At 41.2% G+C, this 16,753-nt stretch overlaps 1 protein-coding gene across 1 annotated transcript in view; it reads right to left on the bottom strand.

Annotated features, from left to right (window-relative positions):
* Nucleotides 1-4,634: 4,634 nt before the first annotated feature.
* MND1 (meiotic nuclear divisions 1) overlaps nucleotides 4,635-16,753 on the bottom strand; it is a 92,996-nt gene continuing 80,877 nt past the window's right edge. Inside the window, exons 6-8 of the mRNA XM_088475376.1 lie at nucleotides 14,696-14,810; nucleotides 9,044-9,088; nucleotides 4,635-4,820 (exon numbers count right to left, since the gene is read on the bottom strand). Coding sequence (XP_088331502.1) covers nucleotides 4,714-4,820; nucleotides 9,044-9,088; nucleotides 14,696-14,810 — 267 coding nt within the window. The 3' untranslated portion in view covers nucleotides 4,635-4,713. The remainder of the gene's footprint in view (nucleotides 4,821-9,043; nucleotides 9,089-14,695; nucleotides 14,811-16,753) is intronic.

The raw sequence follows: 16,753 nt of genomic DNA on the forward strand, positions 1-16,753 counted from the left end.
GTCACTAGCACGAGCTGCACATGATGAATGTGTTTTAAAGCATCAGTCTCCCACTGAAGATTGAGAAGAAACCCAAAAGCACTGCGAGATCCAGATTCTCAGCAAGAGTGCCACTGACACATTAGCTTGCCAGCATCATCTACAGTATATTATAAAATGCACAAAAGAGAAGCTCAAAGAGGGCAGTGGCACTTCAGATTGCCAGCAATACAAACGGAAGGGTCAGAATGCAGACACCATGACAGGACCACCACTTCAGGACACACATACTGGTAGGGGTACAGTACTGACATAGGGGTCCATTCATTATGCAAATTAGGTATGTAACACGCTGGGAGCAGCAGCGATGGATACAAAGCTACAGGAGCAATTCACCATTGCTCCAGTGCGGAGACAGCTGATCCGAAGTTCAGCTGTCTCCACCTTGTTCTTCACTGCTGTTTCCCGCAGCAGTAAAAATTAGCACTGCCAAGTGCGACTCGGCAGTGTTACTAAACATGCGTGACCTCCTTCAGAAGGAGCCGGCTAGGGGTGGAAGGATCCGAATGGATTCCTCTTGTTAGCCCAGGACGCCTTCCCATAGGAAGGATCTGCGGTCCGGGAATAAACACCATCTGAAGATATAAATGCTCCAGGACAGTGCTGTGGGAATTTCTCTTTTATTATCAACAGCCAATAGTTAGCTGTAGATTCAGCACTATCATGGAGTGAGATTGCCGTCACTCACTAAATGGCGGGTCTGCCTTGCAAAAGTATTCACAGCCCTTGGCTTTTTACCTTTTTTGTTACATTACAACCTGTATTTTTTAATCTGAATTTTATGTGATGGATCTGCACAAAATAGTCCAATTTGGTGAAGTGAAATGACAAAAATGTATCTAAAAAAGAATCTTTATAAATAACATTCTGAAAAATGACATGTGCATATGTAATCACCCCCTTTGCTATGAAGCCCCTCACAAAGTTCTGGTGCAACCAATTAACTTCAGAAGTTACATAATTAGTGAAATGAAGTACACCTGTGTGAAATCTAAGTGACACATGATCTGTCAGTATAAACACACCTTTTCTGAAAGGCCCCAGTAGCTGCAACACCACTAAGCAAGAGGCATCACACCATGAAGACCAAGGAGCTCTCCAAAGAAGTCAGGGACAAAGTTGTTGAGAAGTACAATTCTGGGGTGGGTTATAAAAAAATATCCAAATCTTTGATGATCCCCCGGAGCACCATCAAATCCATCATCATCAAATGGAAAGAACATGGTACCACAACAAACCTGTCAAGAGAGGGCCGCCCACCAAAACTCACAGACCGGGCAAGGAGGGCATTAATTAGAGAGGCAGCACAGAGACCAAAGATAACCCTGAAGGAACTGCAGAGTTCCACAGCAGAGACTGGTTTATCTGGGCATGTGACCACAATAAGCCGTACACTCCATAGAGCTGGGCTTTAGGGAACAGTGGCCAGAGAAAAACCATTACTTAGTGATAAAAATAAGTAGTCACGATTGCCTTGAGTTTGCAAAAAGGCATGTGGGCGACTCCCCAAACATATGGAGGAAGGTGCTCTGGTCAGATGAGACTAAAATTGAACTTTTCGGCCACCAAGGTAAACGCTGTCTGGCGCAAACCCAACACATCCCATCACCCCAAGAACACCATCCTCACAGTGAAACATGGTGGTGGCAGCATCATACTGTGGGGATGTTTTCCAGCAGCAGGGACTGGCAAACGGATTCGAGTCGAGGGAAAGATGGATGGTGCTAAATACAGGGATATTCTTGAGCAAAACTTGTTTCAATCTGCCTGTGATTTGAGACTGAGATGGAGGTTCACCTTCCAGCAGGACAATGACCCAAGGCATACTGCTAAAGCAACACTCGAGTGGTTTACGGGGAAACATTTAAATGTGTTGGAATGGCCTAGTCAATGCCCAGAACTCAATCCAATTGAGAATCTATGGTCAGACTTGAAGATTGCTGTTCACAAGTGGAAACCATCCAACATGAAGGAGCTGGAGCAGTTTTGCCTTGAGGAATGGGCAAAATCCCAGGGGCAAGATGTGGCAAGCTCATAGAGACTTATCCAAAGTGACTTGCAGCTGTAATTGCCGCAAAAGGTGGCTCGACAAAGTACTGACTTTAGGGGGGTGAATAGTTATGCACGCTGAAGTTTTCTGTTATGTTGTCCTAAATGTTGTTTGATTTACAATATAAAGTAAAAAAAAAAAACAACTTCACAGTTGTAGGCATGTTCTGTGAATGAAATGATGCACACCTTCAAACAATCCATTTTAATTCCAGGTTGTGAGACAACAAAACATGAAAAAATGCAAAGGGATGTGAATACTTTTGCAAGGCACTGTACATTTGTGTGGAAGACACTCAAGAAACACATCTACCTTCTGTCTTAGTGGTAGTAATTTTAACTTTTTGCAGCTTCAGTGGCAGAGTTTTAGTAGTGTTCTTTGATCCTGTGTACTGTAAGTATCAGAGGTATTAATGAGACATGTTAAACCATAGACAGACAGACATATATTTATAGAATATCTGGAGTGTTTATGCTTAACTAAGTCTACCCTGATGGATGCTCTTATACTCCACTCTGACCAGTTGCCATTCCAGGAGAAAGTTGCTTCTCCAATACAGCAAACAGAGTGAGAGCCTGGCACACTTGCTTTGCAGAATGGCACTGTATGGATGGGTAGCTACATACCAAGGAGCAGGACCAGTGATGTCATACAGCAGTCTTAGCTGTGACCTGGACTAGATGCTATTAGGACACTTTCAGAAAGATGCAGCACGAGCTACAGCTGTCTATAATGAAGTTTGGAAATTCGAATGGACCTGTAGTGGCATTGACCTTTAACTTGATAAGCTCCTGAAAACTGTATGTATGTGTATATATATATATATATATATATATATATATATATACATATACACACATATATATATATATTTATTTATTTTTTTAATTTGGTAAATATTAAATCAGAGCCATTTATAGAATGCAAATTATATTAAGGTTGAGGTGTCCTTTAATGATCTGTCTCCAAAATAGATATCATATACATTGCCCTTCTAACTCTGACAGGACAGATTCATATTAAAGAAAGAAAGAAAATAACACAAATCAAACACAATTTACACAATTTCCTGCAACAATAATTTACTTTGTCAAGGAATAGTTCCAAAATGAGTCAACATGGCAATTAATGAGGTAAATACAATAGGCAAACTGATTGGTCAACTGAGAGAATTCTCTGGCAAGGTACTAATAAAAATGAAACCAACAAGTAAGATGTGAGCATAATACTTTCCATAGTCACTTTTCTGGACATAAAACGGTTGTAATTGAGCAATTAATTTTCCAAATATAATATACAAGCTTACTTTCTGCATATTTACATTTACAGCAGTGACCCGGAATTACACCTCAGAGAAGACATATAGTTTCATATGCCTGAAACATAAAATAGCAATAGCAAGAATATCACCGGCATCATTAATAGTCTTAAGCAAAATTGCCATAGCTACAAACTGTACTGTCTTTAATGCCTTTGGGCATGTTTGTTCAGCCTCCATTTCGTCAGCACCAGCTTGGAGAAAATTCAGTGTGGTTAGATGTAACATTCCTAACAGCTAACTGGACAGCTGTGGCACTTAGACAGCAGTTACCAGGAAAGGGTCAAAGCATGAAATGTTACACATGCAGGAGGATGCTGCAAAGCATCTTCACATTTAGTTTTCCTTTGCTACTTTAAAGAGTTACTCGACTGCTATGCTAACAAGGAGGCGATACCTTCTGCTAACATGTAGGTGATGCCTTTAGTGCCAGTCAATCTGGGAAAGTTGCTGTTGCCTTCTAGTGCATAAATAACCCTGTAACTCTAGTAAAGGTGAAAAGCAATATCATTATACAATGGCAAATATATAAGTAATGGGCAAGTACAAATTTCACCTAGCTTACTTTTAAATTCACTGTAGAATAAAACTGGTTTTATTCATGAAACAAATCACACAGTAACACTGTAAAGTTTTCATAATAAAACAAAAAGGCAGAGAGCTCCTTTGTACTAGTTACCAAAAACAAAAACGGCAGAGATCCCCTATGTACTAGTTGCCAAAAACAAAAATGGCAAGGATCCCCTATGTACTAGATGCCAAAAACAAAAATGGCAGAGATCTCCTATGTACTAGTTACCAAAAACAAAAACGGCAGAGATCCCCTATGTATTAGTTACCAAAAACAAAAATGGCAGAGATCCCCTATGTACTAGTTACCAAAAACAAAAACGGCAGAGATCCCCTATGTACTAGTTACCATAAACAAAAACAGCAGAGATCCCCTATGTACTAGTTACCAAAAACAAAAATGGCAGAGATCCCCTATGTACTAGTTACCAAAAACAAAAATGGCAGAGATCCCCTATGTACTAGTTACCAAAAACAAAAAAGGCAGAGATCCCCTATGTACTAGTTACCAAAAACAAAAATGGTAGAGATCCCCTATGTACTAGTTACCAAAAACAAAAATGGCAGAGATCCCCTATGTACTAGTTACCAAAAACAAGAAGGCAGAGATACTCTGTACTAGTTACCATAAAGATTGAAAAAAAAAAACCCACCACATTTGGAAAGTGCCTTTTATTCTGGATCACATGCATTGTGGCTAAATACATTAAGTAACATATAACAAAAGCATATTACTTCAATCAATATAATCAAAATCTTCAGGTATGCCGAACGTTTTGTCGATCTTGCTCTCTTCAAACCCAAACTTTTTCTTGGCCCAAGATTTCACAGAAAATATATTATCTGTGGATCAATGTGAGAAAAAAATGATAGCATTAATATAAGACAAATACAATTCGTACCAAATTATTGAACTAGGATTGGTATGACTATATGATGATTCTAGCAACATTTTCTCCCCACTAGTGCGATGCAACAAACAATTCAAAAAAGGTTCACATTTTAGGAATTCACAAATTTGCGTTCTGCTAATTCTAATGCAGAAAAGTGTTTTGATTTTATCAATAGTTTTAACATAACCTGCACATGACCTCATTTATTTAATGTGGCACAAATAAAGCACATATGCTGTAATCTATTGCAACCACATTAATAACTCTGATCTGTTTAGCAAGAGGGAGTCTAAAAAAAAAGCAAGTGTCCTATTGGCTGCACTAGGTTACAGGGCATTGGTGCTATTTTCACATTAAATAACACTGAACAAGGAGCACTGATGTATGGGACAATAGAGGATAAAAGATAAAAAAAATTGAAATGTATTATAAAAAAAATCTAAATGACTAAAGTAAAACAAACAGAAAAGAAGTGAAATATTAACTATTACATATAAGCAATAACAATAATCCCTTATAAATCTAAGATTAAACAACAAAACTGGATCTAATTAATTAAAAGGCAAACAGAAAGTTCTATAAAAGTCTATAAGAAAAATGGAATGTTCTCACAGCATTAAGTATTTTCTAAACCACAAATATCAGGCTCTCAATACAGCAGAGTAAAAGGAAATGCAAACATATAACAAGCAAAATTGTATTCTGACAGAAATAAGTGACTGGTCAGCTCTGTAACTCGAAACCCAAACACTACTTCATGGATTAAAAGGAGCCAAAATCCTTATCTAAGCTACAGAACTATAAGTCATAGTGCAAACGGATATCATCATAGTAAAAGCATAAGCAGCGGAGAAACAAAGATGTTACAAATTCAGTCTAAGAGCTCACTCTTCTGCCACACACCACTACATATCCAGATTTGTAATGTTCTGCCTTCATGCATAAGTGACAGTGCATTTACAAGATTAAAGCCTGAAGTACAGCAATTCTTGTGCGTTTCTCCACATAAATAATACCCCTTTCAGTCAAAGTGAGACTCCCAGGTTTTTGCCAAACTACCCAGGTCTCGCTTATGTCTGAAAGGCACCTACCAGGGTCTGCGCCCCTGCTATTGACCAGGATTTTTCCCGGGACTTACATCCTGGGTAAACAACCCAGGTTATGTGTGAATGGTGCGACCAGAGATTTTACTCCCGGGTCACCCATAGAAGCTCCTGATTGGTATACCAGGGTTGCCTGATGCATGCTGATGACATCATCAGTGACAGCCGGAGAGAGATGTCACTGCTGCACTTGACACGTCCTCTCCTCATGTATTCAAGTAATATTATTGAGATTAAAACAGCTTTCCACCTGGGCAATAATTTATTAGTCTCATTCTGCACAATTCATATAATGATGATAAATTAAACATGCCCACATATGGAGATAGGGAAAAAATGTCTTCTTTGGTGAAATAAACCCCCTGGTCTTCATCCAGCAGCAACTTCCTCTTCTGTGATCCAGTCAGTCCTTTCCATCACTTGTCCTGTCCAGTGTCACATGCCCCTGTGTGGCCACTTTGTGCACAGGTGGATCAGATAGTATATGCACATGTTTGTAGGACATATTAAAGTCAGATGAATAACTTCGAGGTTGATACATAAACTGCCTTGCTAGGAGCTTCGCTGTATGCACGAAATGCCATTATTGCGTGCCAGCAATGCCTCCCTTTTAAATGACAAAACGGTAAAAAACTGTGTAAAACACTGAAAAACCCAGTTATGTCTGAAAGGGGTTGACCCGGACATTTCCCAGGTTTCAGGTGTAGTGTGAAAGGAAGTCTTGAGCAAAAACCCAGGATTTTGCAGCGGTGAAAAACAAAGCCTCCGTATGCCTTGCTGCTGTGCAAAGATATGCAAATATTGCAGCTGCCGCAATATGTATTGAGACGCCCACCTGCAGCTTTGCAAAACCAAGCATCTGCATACAACGACACAAATCACAGATCATTCCATTATCACAGTCCTGAGCAACCCTATAGCTACTCAAACTGGCCGCGGGAACTAAGACACCGGAGCCATTTTCACAGCATTTGGGATCGCAGACGCAGGGTGTAATGCCCCAAAGACGGTAGCGACATGCCAGTGTTCTATGACGCTGCTCCTCGTTACCTCCCACAAATGCTTCCTGACTGTCAATCACATTGCAAGAGACCACGGTAAAGTACCCTGACGCATGCACAGTTTACCGATAATCGCTTAACTGCAAAAATAGCGCCACTGCGTACATTTATGCACCAGGCCCACTGTCACTAATGCATCTAAGGTGAACATTACATTGGTATTTCTTACAAAAGTTAGCTTACAGATAAATTGACTGTAGTGAATTTGGAAGAACTATCTCCGTGGCTTATGTTTATACGGCCTACACTGCACTACTGTTTAAACCTCTTATTGATGTTAGCTCAGAGCATAAGGTTGGGAAAAACAACAAAACGCTTTGCGCTTCCGTATTAGATGGTGCAAAGCATATTCATCCTGTTTCAAGTAATCAGCTTTAAAAACTGATGAGGGATATTTACAATGCGCCTGACACAGGGTGGCATGTAGGTATCTTGATGATACTTGCAAATACCTTGTGTCTGTGAAGCTGCATGTGTCTTGTACTTGTATATAGTTGGGTCAGGCAAGATCTTTGTTCCAGGTGCATCTTTGCATATATCTTGATATTGTATTGGAAATGTAAGTGCGCAGACCTATTTTGCTCACACACAAAAGGCGTAACATTAAGTTCAATTCTAAATCCTCCCCTTAGAATGTAAGCTCTCATGAGCAGGGACCTCTTCCCTCATGTGCTTCTCTTTACATTTTCTTCTACTCTCTACTCCCCATTAGGGCACCTAACACGGGACCGCCAACTCCCGGCAGCTTATTGTGAGTGCTTTAATCACTATTTCAGCAATGTATATAAGTTGTGTCCCTGTCCTGCACTGTAATGTACTGTAAGTTACTTGTTTCTTGTTCACTTATTAGTTCTATGTACTATGTAAGGCGCTGCGGAACACTTGTGGTGCCATATAAATAAAGGATAATAATAATAATAATAATAAATAAATCAATGTCTAATTCTAATTAAAAGTCCGCATCCTCCATACTTTAACACACTCTTCTTCTACTCATAGCCTCATGCCAAGCTGTGGAATAAGATTTGTGTATCTCGACACAAAAATAAACAGCTTTATGCTATTAAGGAATAGAAATTATGACCTCTACCAATTAACTCTATACTTCATTAAATATTTACATGGGGTTTTTACACATTTGAATAAAAAGATAGGTCATCTACGAAGCACAACTTTTTAGGAAGAATATTTTAAAGAAAGGAATATCCAGTATTTACTTTTGGCCACGGAATCATGAGCATTACTGAGTCCATTAGCAAACCCTAAGCATAGAACAGTCCAATCTGCTCAGTTCCTCACTTCAGATCCCTGCCCCAGGTTTTGACTTGACAAATGAACCCACACACCTAACCATATAAATAACATGTGCACAAATAGGTGTGTGAAGAAACTACATTCTCTGTTTTCATAAATAATCTTTAATGCATTTGCAAGTCCACTGTGTCTCTAAATGATCAGTTGTTTCTCATTTTACGGGCTAAATGTAAAATGGCAATAATTTTAAAGGCTAAACCAGATTGGTTTAGCCTTTAAAATTATTGCCGCTTTAAAAATATGGCGAGACTCGCATAAATCCCCGCCGCTGCTGAAGATCGCAAGTTATTACATTTAGCCTTATACTTCTTGATCCACTCACTCAGGTAACTGTTTGACGAAAACCAGGCTCTTAAACAATTCAAATAATTTATTAATAATACCGAATATATATTATATGTAGTGTAGTGAAAAGTGATACGGGAATTAGGGGGAGGAAGCAGTATTAAAAAAAAAAAAAAAAAAAAAAAAACAACCTGCAGCCCCCAAAACAAACAAATCAAACTTAAGATGCCTGTTTGGAAAGAAAGTAGATGGAGTAGCACTCCACAGCAACCAATCAACATCTTGCTGACATTTTGTAGACTGTTCTTGATAAATAATAGATAAAAGCTGATTGGTGGTTATGGGAAACTTCTCCACTTGTCCTCTTTAGAAGCTTTGATACTTCTCCACCATTGAGAGCAAATGCTTACCAGTCCAGCGATTAGCCGCGTCTTTGGCCACTTTGTTTGCTTTACCTGGAAAGTGATAAACACATAAGCGTTATTCATAACACAAGAAAATATTAACAAAATGTTTCCTGCATTGTGGTTCATGAAGAAAACAAATAAATAAAACATAGACCATTAATAGTTTAGTTCAGTGGTTCCAAAACGTTTTTGAATCACTGCACCCAAGAGTATCAGCATTTGCTCACTGCACCAGTAGGCCAAAAGTTTCTGATTAAGAAATTCTTCAAAAATGTATAAATTAAGTAATTTGTGCTCATCTGTCACCCTTAGGGTCAGTTATGTGGTGGTGGGCAGGGTTGCAATTGTGTTTGCCCACATATTTTATGATTGGCAGCCACCAGTCCTGGTTTTTTATCTACCAAATTAAACATAAATAATACGATTTGGTCCTGGATCACCAACTTGCGGCACCCAGTTTGGGAACCACTGATTTAGATAAAGACAAAAAAAACGCTTCTCAGAAAGGCTACTATTTACCATAAACTTGTTATATTCTACAACATTGTACTAGTAGGGAAGAAATAACAAGTTAAAGGGGATTGTATTCACAGTCTTCAAGTGTTATATAATGGTGCACGCAAATACATTTGTCCGGCTTCTAATACATTAAATTTCTATTAAACACAGCTATATTTACGTTGTCTGCAAAGAACTATTATCCTAAATAAGGCATTGTAATCAATAGATGCAAAGCACACAGGGGTTACCTAAACTTACACAATAAGTGAACAGGTCCCTGACAGGGGCTGTCCAATCAGTAGTCAGACGGAATACTCCAATTTCCTTAACATATTCATGAAATTTTATCATGCCGTTTTCTGAAGTGGAACCTAGCCAGTATATAAGACAAATGTCTTATATACTGGCTTATATACACTTGAAAAACTTGAATAGCAGAGAAAAAAGAGTGCCTGTGGGATGGTCATATTTGAAGGCAGTCACACAGAGATTAGTTGTCTTACGGGTTGGGTATGAAATCCCGGCGGGATGAAATGGCGACGCCGGAAGCCCGACAGAGGAGAATCCCGACGAAGCAGGTAAGTCCCCAAACCCTACCCCTCGTCCCCCCCTAACCTTCCCTTAGGGGCGCATAACCCTAAAATTCCCGGGGTGGTGCCTAACCCTAAGTCCCCCCAGTGGCGCCTAACCCTAACCACGCCTTGCCTAGCCTAACCCTTCTCGGGGGGTGCCTATCCCTAAGTGCCCCCAGGGTGCCTAAATCTAACCCCCCCCGTGGCTAAGTGCCAAGGACGACCAGACTAACCTCGATCGGTCAGGCGTCCTTCAGCATTCCGGTGTCGGGATTAAGATGGGGTCCGTATTTCGACACCTATCTTAAGTCCCTTGTCGGGCTTCTGCTGCCTGGATATAGATCGGCGGCATTTAGTCCACCGTTCTATAAACTACATCCCGTCTTACCAGCCCCAGACAGACGTAAGTTATTACATGCATTTGTGAGACAGGTGTCAGCCTCACTACAGTTTAGAGTTAATTACAATTCCAAGCAGCAATTGTGAACACCTGAAAGTTTAAAATGAGAGCAAAGTGACATGCAGCATGCTACTGATATAGACAGACTGAATGCCACTGCAAATTCATTATTCTAACAGAAAATTTGGGCAAGCTGTGAGACACGAAATCAATGTTAGTAAAGTTATGGCACAGCAGTAGATGTTGAGTATCCTGTGATGTCAATGACAAACTGGGAATAAGACAGACTTGGAAGAGAAAAGCTGGTTGTATCTCCTGTAGTGTAAGTAACAGCGAACGTATTTTACCTCCAGTTGATTTCACTGATTCAATACTAAAGTAACAGACTATATTAAATTATGGAAAGTTGTTCTCCATAATAAATAATTATTACTACCCATAATCATTATCACTAAACTGATGACAGACTCATTTCAAGTCCAGTCGATGGTCCAACATCTATTTCACACAAGCTAGATCGGGATGTAGTTTAATGCCAGGCTGTCGGGATGCAGGTGCTCAGAATGCCAGCGCCGGAATCCCGACACCAGGCAGAATCCTGGCGCCAGCTACCCGACAGTAAGGAGTGGGGTTAGGGTTTAAGGTTATGCACTGGGGGAGGGTTAGGGCTAGGCACTAGGGGGAGGGTTAGGTTTAGGCTGCAGGGAGATGGGGGGGGTTTAGGTTTAGGCTGTGGGGAGGGAGGGATAGGTTTAGGGGTATGGGTAGGGTAAGGTACTTACCAACAGGTGTCGGTATCCTAACTGTGTCAGGATGCCAGCATCGGGATTCTGACCTCAGGGATCCGAGCGCCAGCATCCCGTACCCAACCCCTCTGATCGGCTACAGAGGACAGGACTGATGAGTTGAAGAAATACAGTGACCGCAGCTCACAGCATCATGCAGCTAGTGTATGAAAGTGTCCATTTATAGTTATACACAGAAATGCAATACAATTACTCTCAGAGCATCCCATCAGTTGTAGGGTGTTACTAAAATCATTTGTGAGTGGAAGAAAGAGTAAAGTCCCTTACAAGGGTATAATGGTCAGTGGGCCTGATCCAGTACGGATAGCAACTGCAATTGCGATTACACACGCAGTTCAGCTGTGATAGTATGCTAATCCATTGCAATCGCTATTCCCTCGCAGCACAACATAAGGACGCCCACTTTACCTTACACACATCCGTAATGTTAAGCAAGACTTCAAAACCATCGGTACAATCGAGTACCATCACAGCCTCACACACACTTGCACAAGCTCTGACCTTACTCAGAAATTGCTAACAACCACGCACGCTATGAGGCTGCGTAGGGCATCACAGTGGCCAATTTATGCACACCCCTGCAATGGCGTTGAAATGTCCTGGCTCGCCTGCATTTCGCCCCCCCCACACACACACATCACCACCCGTAAACGGCACTTCCTGTCAATCACTCTGCAATGGGTCTGCGTAGCCACTGTGATCACAGTCCCGATCGCAGTGGCCGGTTCGCGCACTGCGATGCATACGCATGCGTAGAACGCAACAATCGCCCGATTGCGTGCGTATTAGCAACTGCGATCCTTGCTGAATCAGGACCAGTGCTTCTTCTTTACTATCACGTGATAAGTATTTTGTCTGAGATTGTTATGATTTACATACTGTATGTGACACAAAATACTGGAAAACGTACCAAAGTACAGGTTTTTCATTTTGAAAATGAAAACGCTGGAGAGACTGTGAAGGAGTCAGGAAGGTTAGTGCAATCAGACAGGCAGACCTAATGCCATTTTATAGGTAAGAAAACTGCACAAAGTCAGTTATAGGGGTCGGGGGTTAATGCTAAACTTTCATGGCTGCAAAACAAAGTAGCTTTCTAATTAATAAAGCTTCAATCTGTGCACGCCATAAATCATTGGAGACACGATATGACAGTTGGCCTTTGAGCAGAGGGCTTGTCGTCTTGATCATATGCCAGTAATAAGATGAGGATCCTATTCTCTTTCACTTCCAGCCATGATGAGATAATGGCAAGATTATAGGATTATTACTCTGTGCGCTCTGCAGTTGTTACACTGGGCTGCGTATCTAAATACTTTGTTCTATGGGAATAGAGCACATTTTATAGGTAAAGATTAATATATATATATATATATATATATATATATATACACACACACAAAAAGAGCCGATTTAAGGGTTCCCTAGAGGGAATGGAGAGAGAGGGAGTACTCCAATGTATTAATGTTGCCAGCATAAAGTAACAGGAACAAATTAGCAGCCTATCCCTCTTTCATGGCACTACATCAGCCTTATCTAACAAGGGGCAGCTAGTCTGCAAACACTTCACAAAAGACTGAAAGTCCGGTCTGCATAATGCGGGTATGGCAACGGGCCTGGTTACTTCTGCCCCACCTGGGCTCTATCCTCAGTGAAGCCGATAGGTGAGGTCACACCTATTTTTAAATTTGTTTGGGCTGATCCCAACATTACAGCACGGATTCAGTGGCCTACCACGCCACCTAGCCTCATTCTACCACAATATCTATAGACTTGTCATTGCGTTTACCCCATGTATGGCATTATGTACACCTCGTAGTGCGTAATAGATAAAGATAATAGTAGTAAATCATGTCAATGAATTATTCTGAGAATGTACACATACGTAGCTGCACACTGTGCAAATACTTCATGTTACCATGTTATGCTGCAATTCATGTTAGTCAAACAAATGTCATCAAACCATATTCCATGACTGCTCAAACCACGTGGTCAACCTTATGTGAGTACACACTTGGATGACCGATCTGCTGATTTCATAATGAACAAACGATATGTCTGGGCAGAAGAACCAGTTGTGATATCATTATCTCTGGTTGGCCAGCATATGGGTCGGTCGGTCGTTTGGTTGTGTATACACACAAGCAGATGTCAACAATATTTCTGTGAAAGACGCTGTACACTGCCAGATGGTCAGGACGATATATTGTTGGCCAGCTGTATGAACAATATATCCAATGTGTACCCAGTATTACTCTGCAAATGGGATCGGTATGAATGACATAGGTCCGGCGGTTCAAATCCTGACACCAGAAGACTGGCAGCAGTGAAGATCCCGACAGGGGATTAAGTTAAGTAACACTAACCCTATCCCCCCCCTCACCCTAACCCTCCCTTAGGGGTGCCTAACCCTAACCTACCCCCTCGTACCTAACCCTAAACCCCCCCTGTAAGTGCCTAAACCTAACCCCCCTGTTCCTGCAGCCTAAACCTAACCATCCTGGGGGGTGCCTAATCCTCACCTCCCCCCTGGGGTGTCTAACCCTAACCTCCCCTTCCCCTAACCATCCCAGGGGGGGGGGTCTAACCCTAAGTCCCCCCCGGGAGCCCTTAACCTAACCTTCCCGCCCCCCCCCCCAAGTGCGGCTGTCCACGTCGGCCGCCTGGCTTAACTGCGTTCAGTATGCATAGGGATAATGATAGGCGACAGGATTATCATTAGTCCCCTGACGGGATTGCACAGTTGGGAAGCCAGCGGTCGGCATTTCGACCGTCGGCTTCCTGACTGCATCCCCTGCAAATGTTATTATTAATACTAATATTTACTAAAATAAACAATATCCACAAACACAAAGAGAGTCATTAATAGACATGCCAAATACTCCCCCGTAGCACATAAGTGGTGCTGTAACATATACGCCCTTTTAGTACAAATCTACCTATTTGGTTAGGATGCACCTTGTATTGCAACACATTGCAAACAGTATATTTCACTAAGGAGGATGCAACATTAAAATGAGTTTCACAAAGTGCATATTTACAGAGATCACTGGTTGGCGGCTAGTTATAGAGCCTTTTCCCCCAGCAAAGAGAGCATGCTTTTTTTTTTTTTTTTTATAGGTGCTCAGGAGTAATAAAAACTTACTGGAATAAGCAGTATAAACTAAACTATGTGCTGATGTACTGATTATTTTGCTTGCTATGCACACTTTTATTTATTAAATAAGAGAATGGAAAGCTATCAGCCTGAACATTGTGACCTGTGCTGCATAGGAAGGGGCTAATGCTGGGAGTAGTCAGACCATATAAGGTTACAACGTTCCTGTTGATTAGAGTAAAGAGGAATCATTACTCAAAGTAACTGGAAAGAACGACTTACGAATCTCTTCTATAACATCTGGATCACATTCTTTGTGTTTGTCTAGCTCTGCCATCAGTTGTTCCCTCTGCTGCCTCAACAATGCAAGCTCCTCTGCCAGTTTGGATCGCTCATCCTAGAAGATATAATCATTGGAAATCAAATATTACACACACATACAATATAAGGGCATAAACTATTAATGTACATTGCGGCCCACTGTAGCAGTTTCATTTCATTTTGAAAGTGCTTCAGAAATGGCATCTTATATGGTGTCATTCGTACTACATGTTTCAGTCCTTTTTTTCCCCAAGAGGCTGTAAGGTGGGTTCTATTGGACCAAATGATCGGTGTTTAGAATTATTGCCTCTGTGCGTTGGAGTAACGAGTTCAATTCTGACCTGTGTGGCATTATATACAATAATCACATATAAAGAATTATCCAGCAGCCCACTAGATAAGCTGCAGACATTTAACAAGAACTGGGAACCTGGTTCAAGTTCTATCGGCCCTATTAATTGTGTATTATATGTTACTGCATAGTGCCTTCACCCATGCTGGCCAAGCTTGCTTCTACTGTTCTCCACATTTCCTCCTTTCACTAACTGTCTGCTGCGTGATCTCCAGGGGTCACATCAGAGACCACAGGTTATACTTTACCATCTCTACTGTGAGCTATGAAAGGAACACCAAATACATTATTAATAACATTTATTTATATGGCGCCACAAGTGTTCTGCAGCGCCTTACAAAGTACATAAACAAATTGTTGACCAGTGAATTACAGAACAATACAATACAATACAATGCAGGACAAGAACATGGATAATATACATTACCAATCATAACACCCAGATAAGCAACAGAACATAAGCAACCAAGTGCTAGGTGCCCTAGTGGTGAGTAAGAAGTAGATGAAACTAAAGTAGGGAGAAGCACAAGAGGGTACAGGGCCCTGCTCGTAAGAGCTTACATTCTAAAAAACTGTTCTATAACAGATGCCTGGTGCAAATAGATTTTTTACATTAAGACCCAATTGGTTAAAATGGATTCTTCAATTACTTTTGATTTTGCAAGCAGCAACAAATCAAACTATCCAACACACATTACCATAAATATGGAGTTTACATTTATTTATTGGGATAGACAGAGGTGTAAAGCCCTCCTTGTTTATGTTGAGAGTTTCAGACGTGTAAAGACCAAAAATGTACAATATCACATTGTCTACATGCAAAGCCCTTTGTGTTTGCACTACTGCGTTTGGCGGTTTGTGAACAAAGTAGAGTGCTATTCAATGTGCAAAGAGGTGGGAAAGTCCTTAGTAAAGCTAGGTACACATCAGACGACTTGCAAATGATGCAATGTCGTCAACGATGTCCCTTGAACTCCCACAAAACGATATAGTGCATACACACTGTTCAATCTTACCAATGACCAATTGATATATCGTGCGTCGTTAATTTCCAAATCGCTAAAGATATATTGTTTGCTTTCCAAAACACCGCACGACCGTCTAAAAGATTTCAGCAAAATGTAAATAATGGGCTGTACTATCTACAGGGTATATAAAGCAGGCTCCATTTTAACTGTGCAGTTCTGCTCTGTGACTAGTGAGGCTTGGTGCATACCTGCTGAACGCTGTACACTGCTGACTGCTCTGCTTTGCTTTGCCTGGTTTAACAAAGTGTGTCTATTCTCTTGTGATGGATACTTTTCATTATAGAATTATGGTATCATATGCTGCGGCTGTGGTATTAGCTCATAGGGACGGGGCCCAGAATAGGAGAAGGCTGAGATCATGCTGGACAAAGAAGTGGCTGCTGCAGAAGGAGACTCGCTCTCACATGCCGCTGCTGATGGAGATTCAGGAGAACAATCCGGATAACTACCGCAACTTCCTGCGCATGGATGACACCACCTTCCAGGAGTTACTGCGTCTGGTGACTCCCTACATTTCTGCTGAGGAGAGGCTGATTGCTACCCTGAGGTTACTGTCTACAGGAAGATCCCTGGCTGACCTCAAGTTTGGCTCCCTCATCTCCCCTTAAGCTTTGGGCCATATCATCCTAGATACCTGCA

The sequence above is a fragment of the Taudactylus pleione genome, unplaced genomic scaffold (genome assembly GCF_031769625.1).
Source record: "Taudactylus pleione unplaced genomic scaffold, aTauple2 ptg000170l, whole genome shotgun sequence".
In the NCBI taxonomy this organism is placed as follows: domain Eukaryota; kingdom Metazoa; phylum Chordata; class Amphibia; order Anura; family Myobatrachidae; genus Taudactylus; species Taudactylus pleione.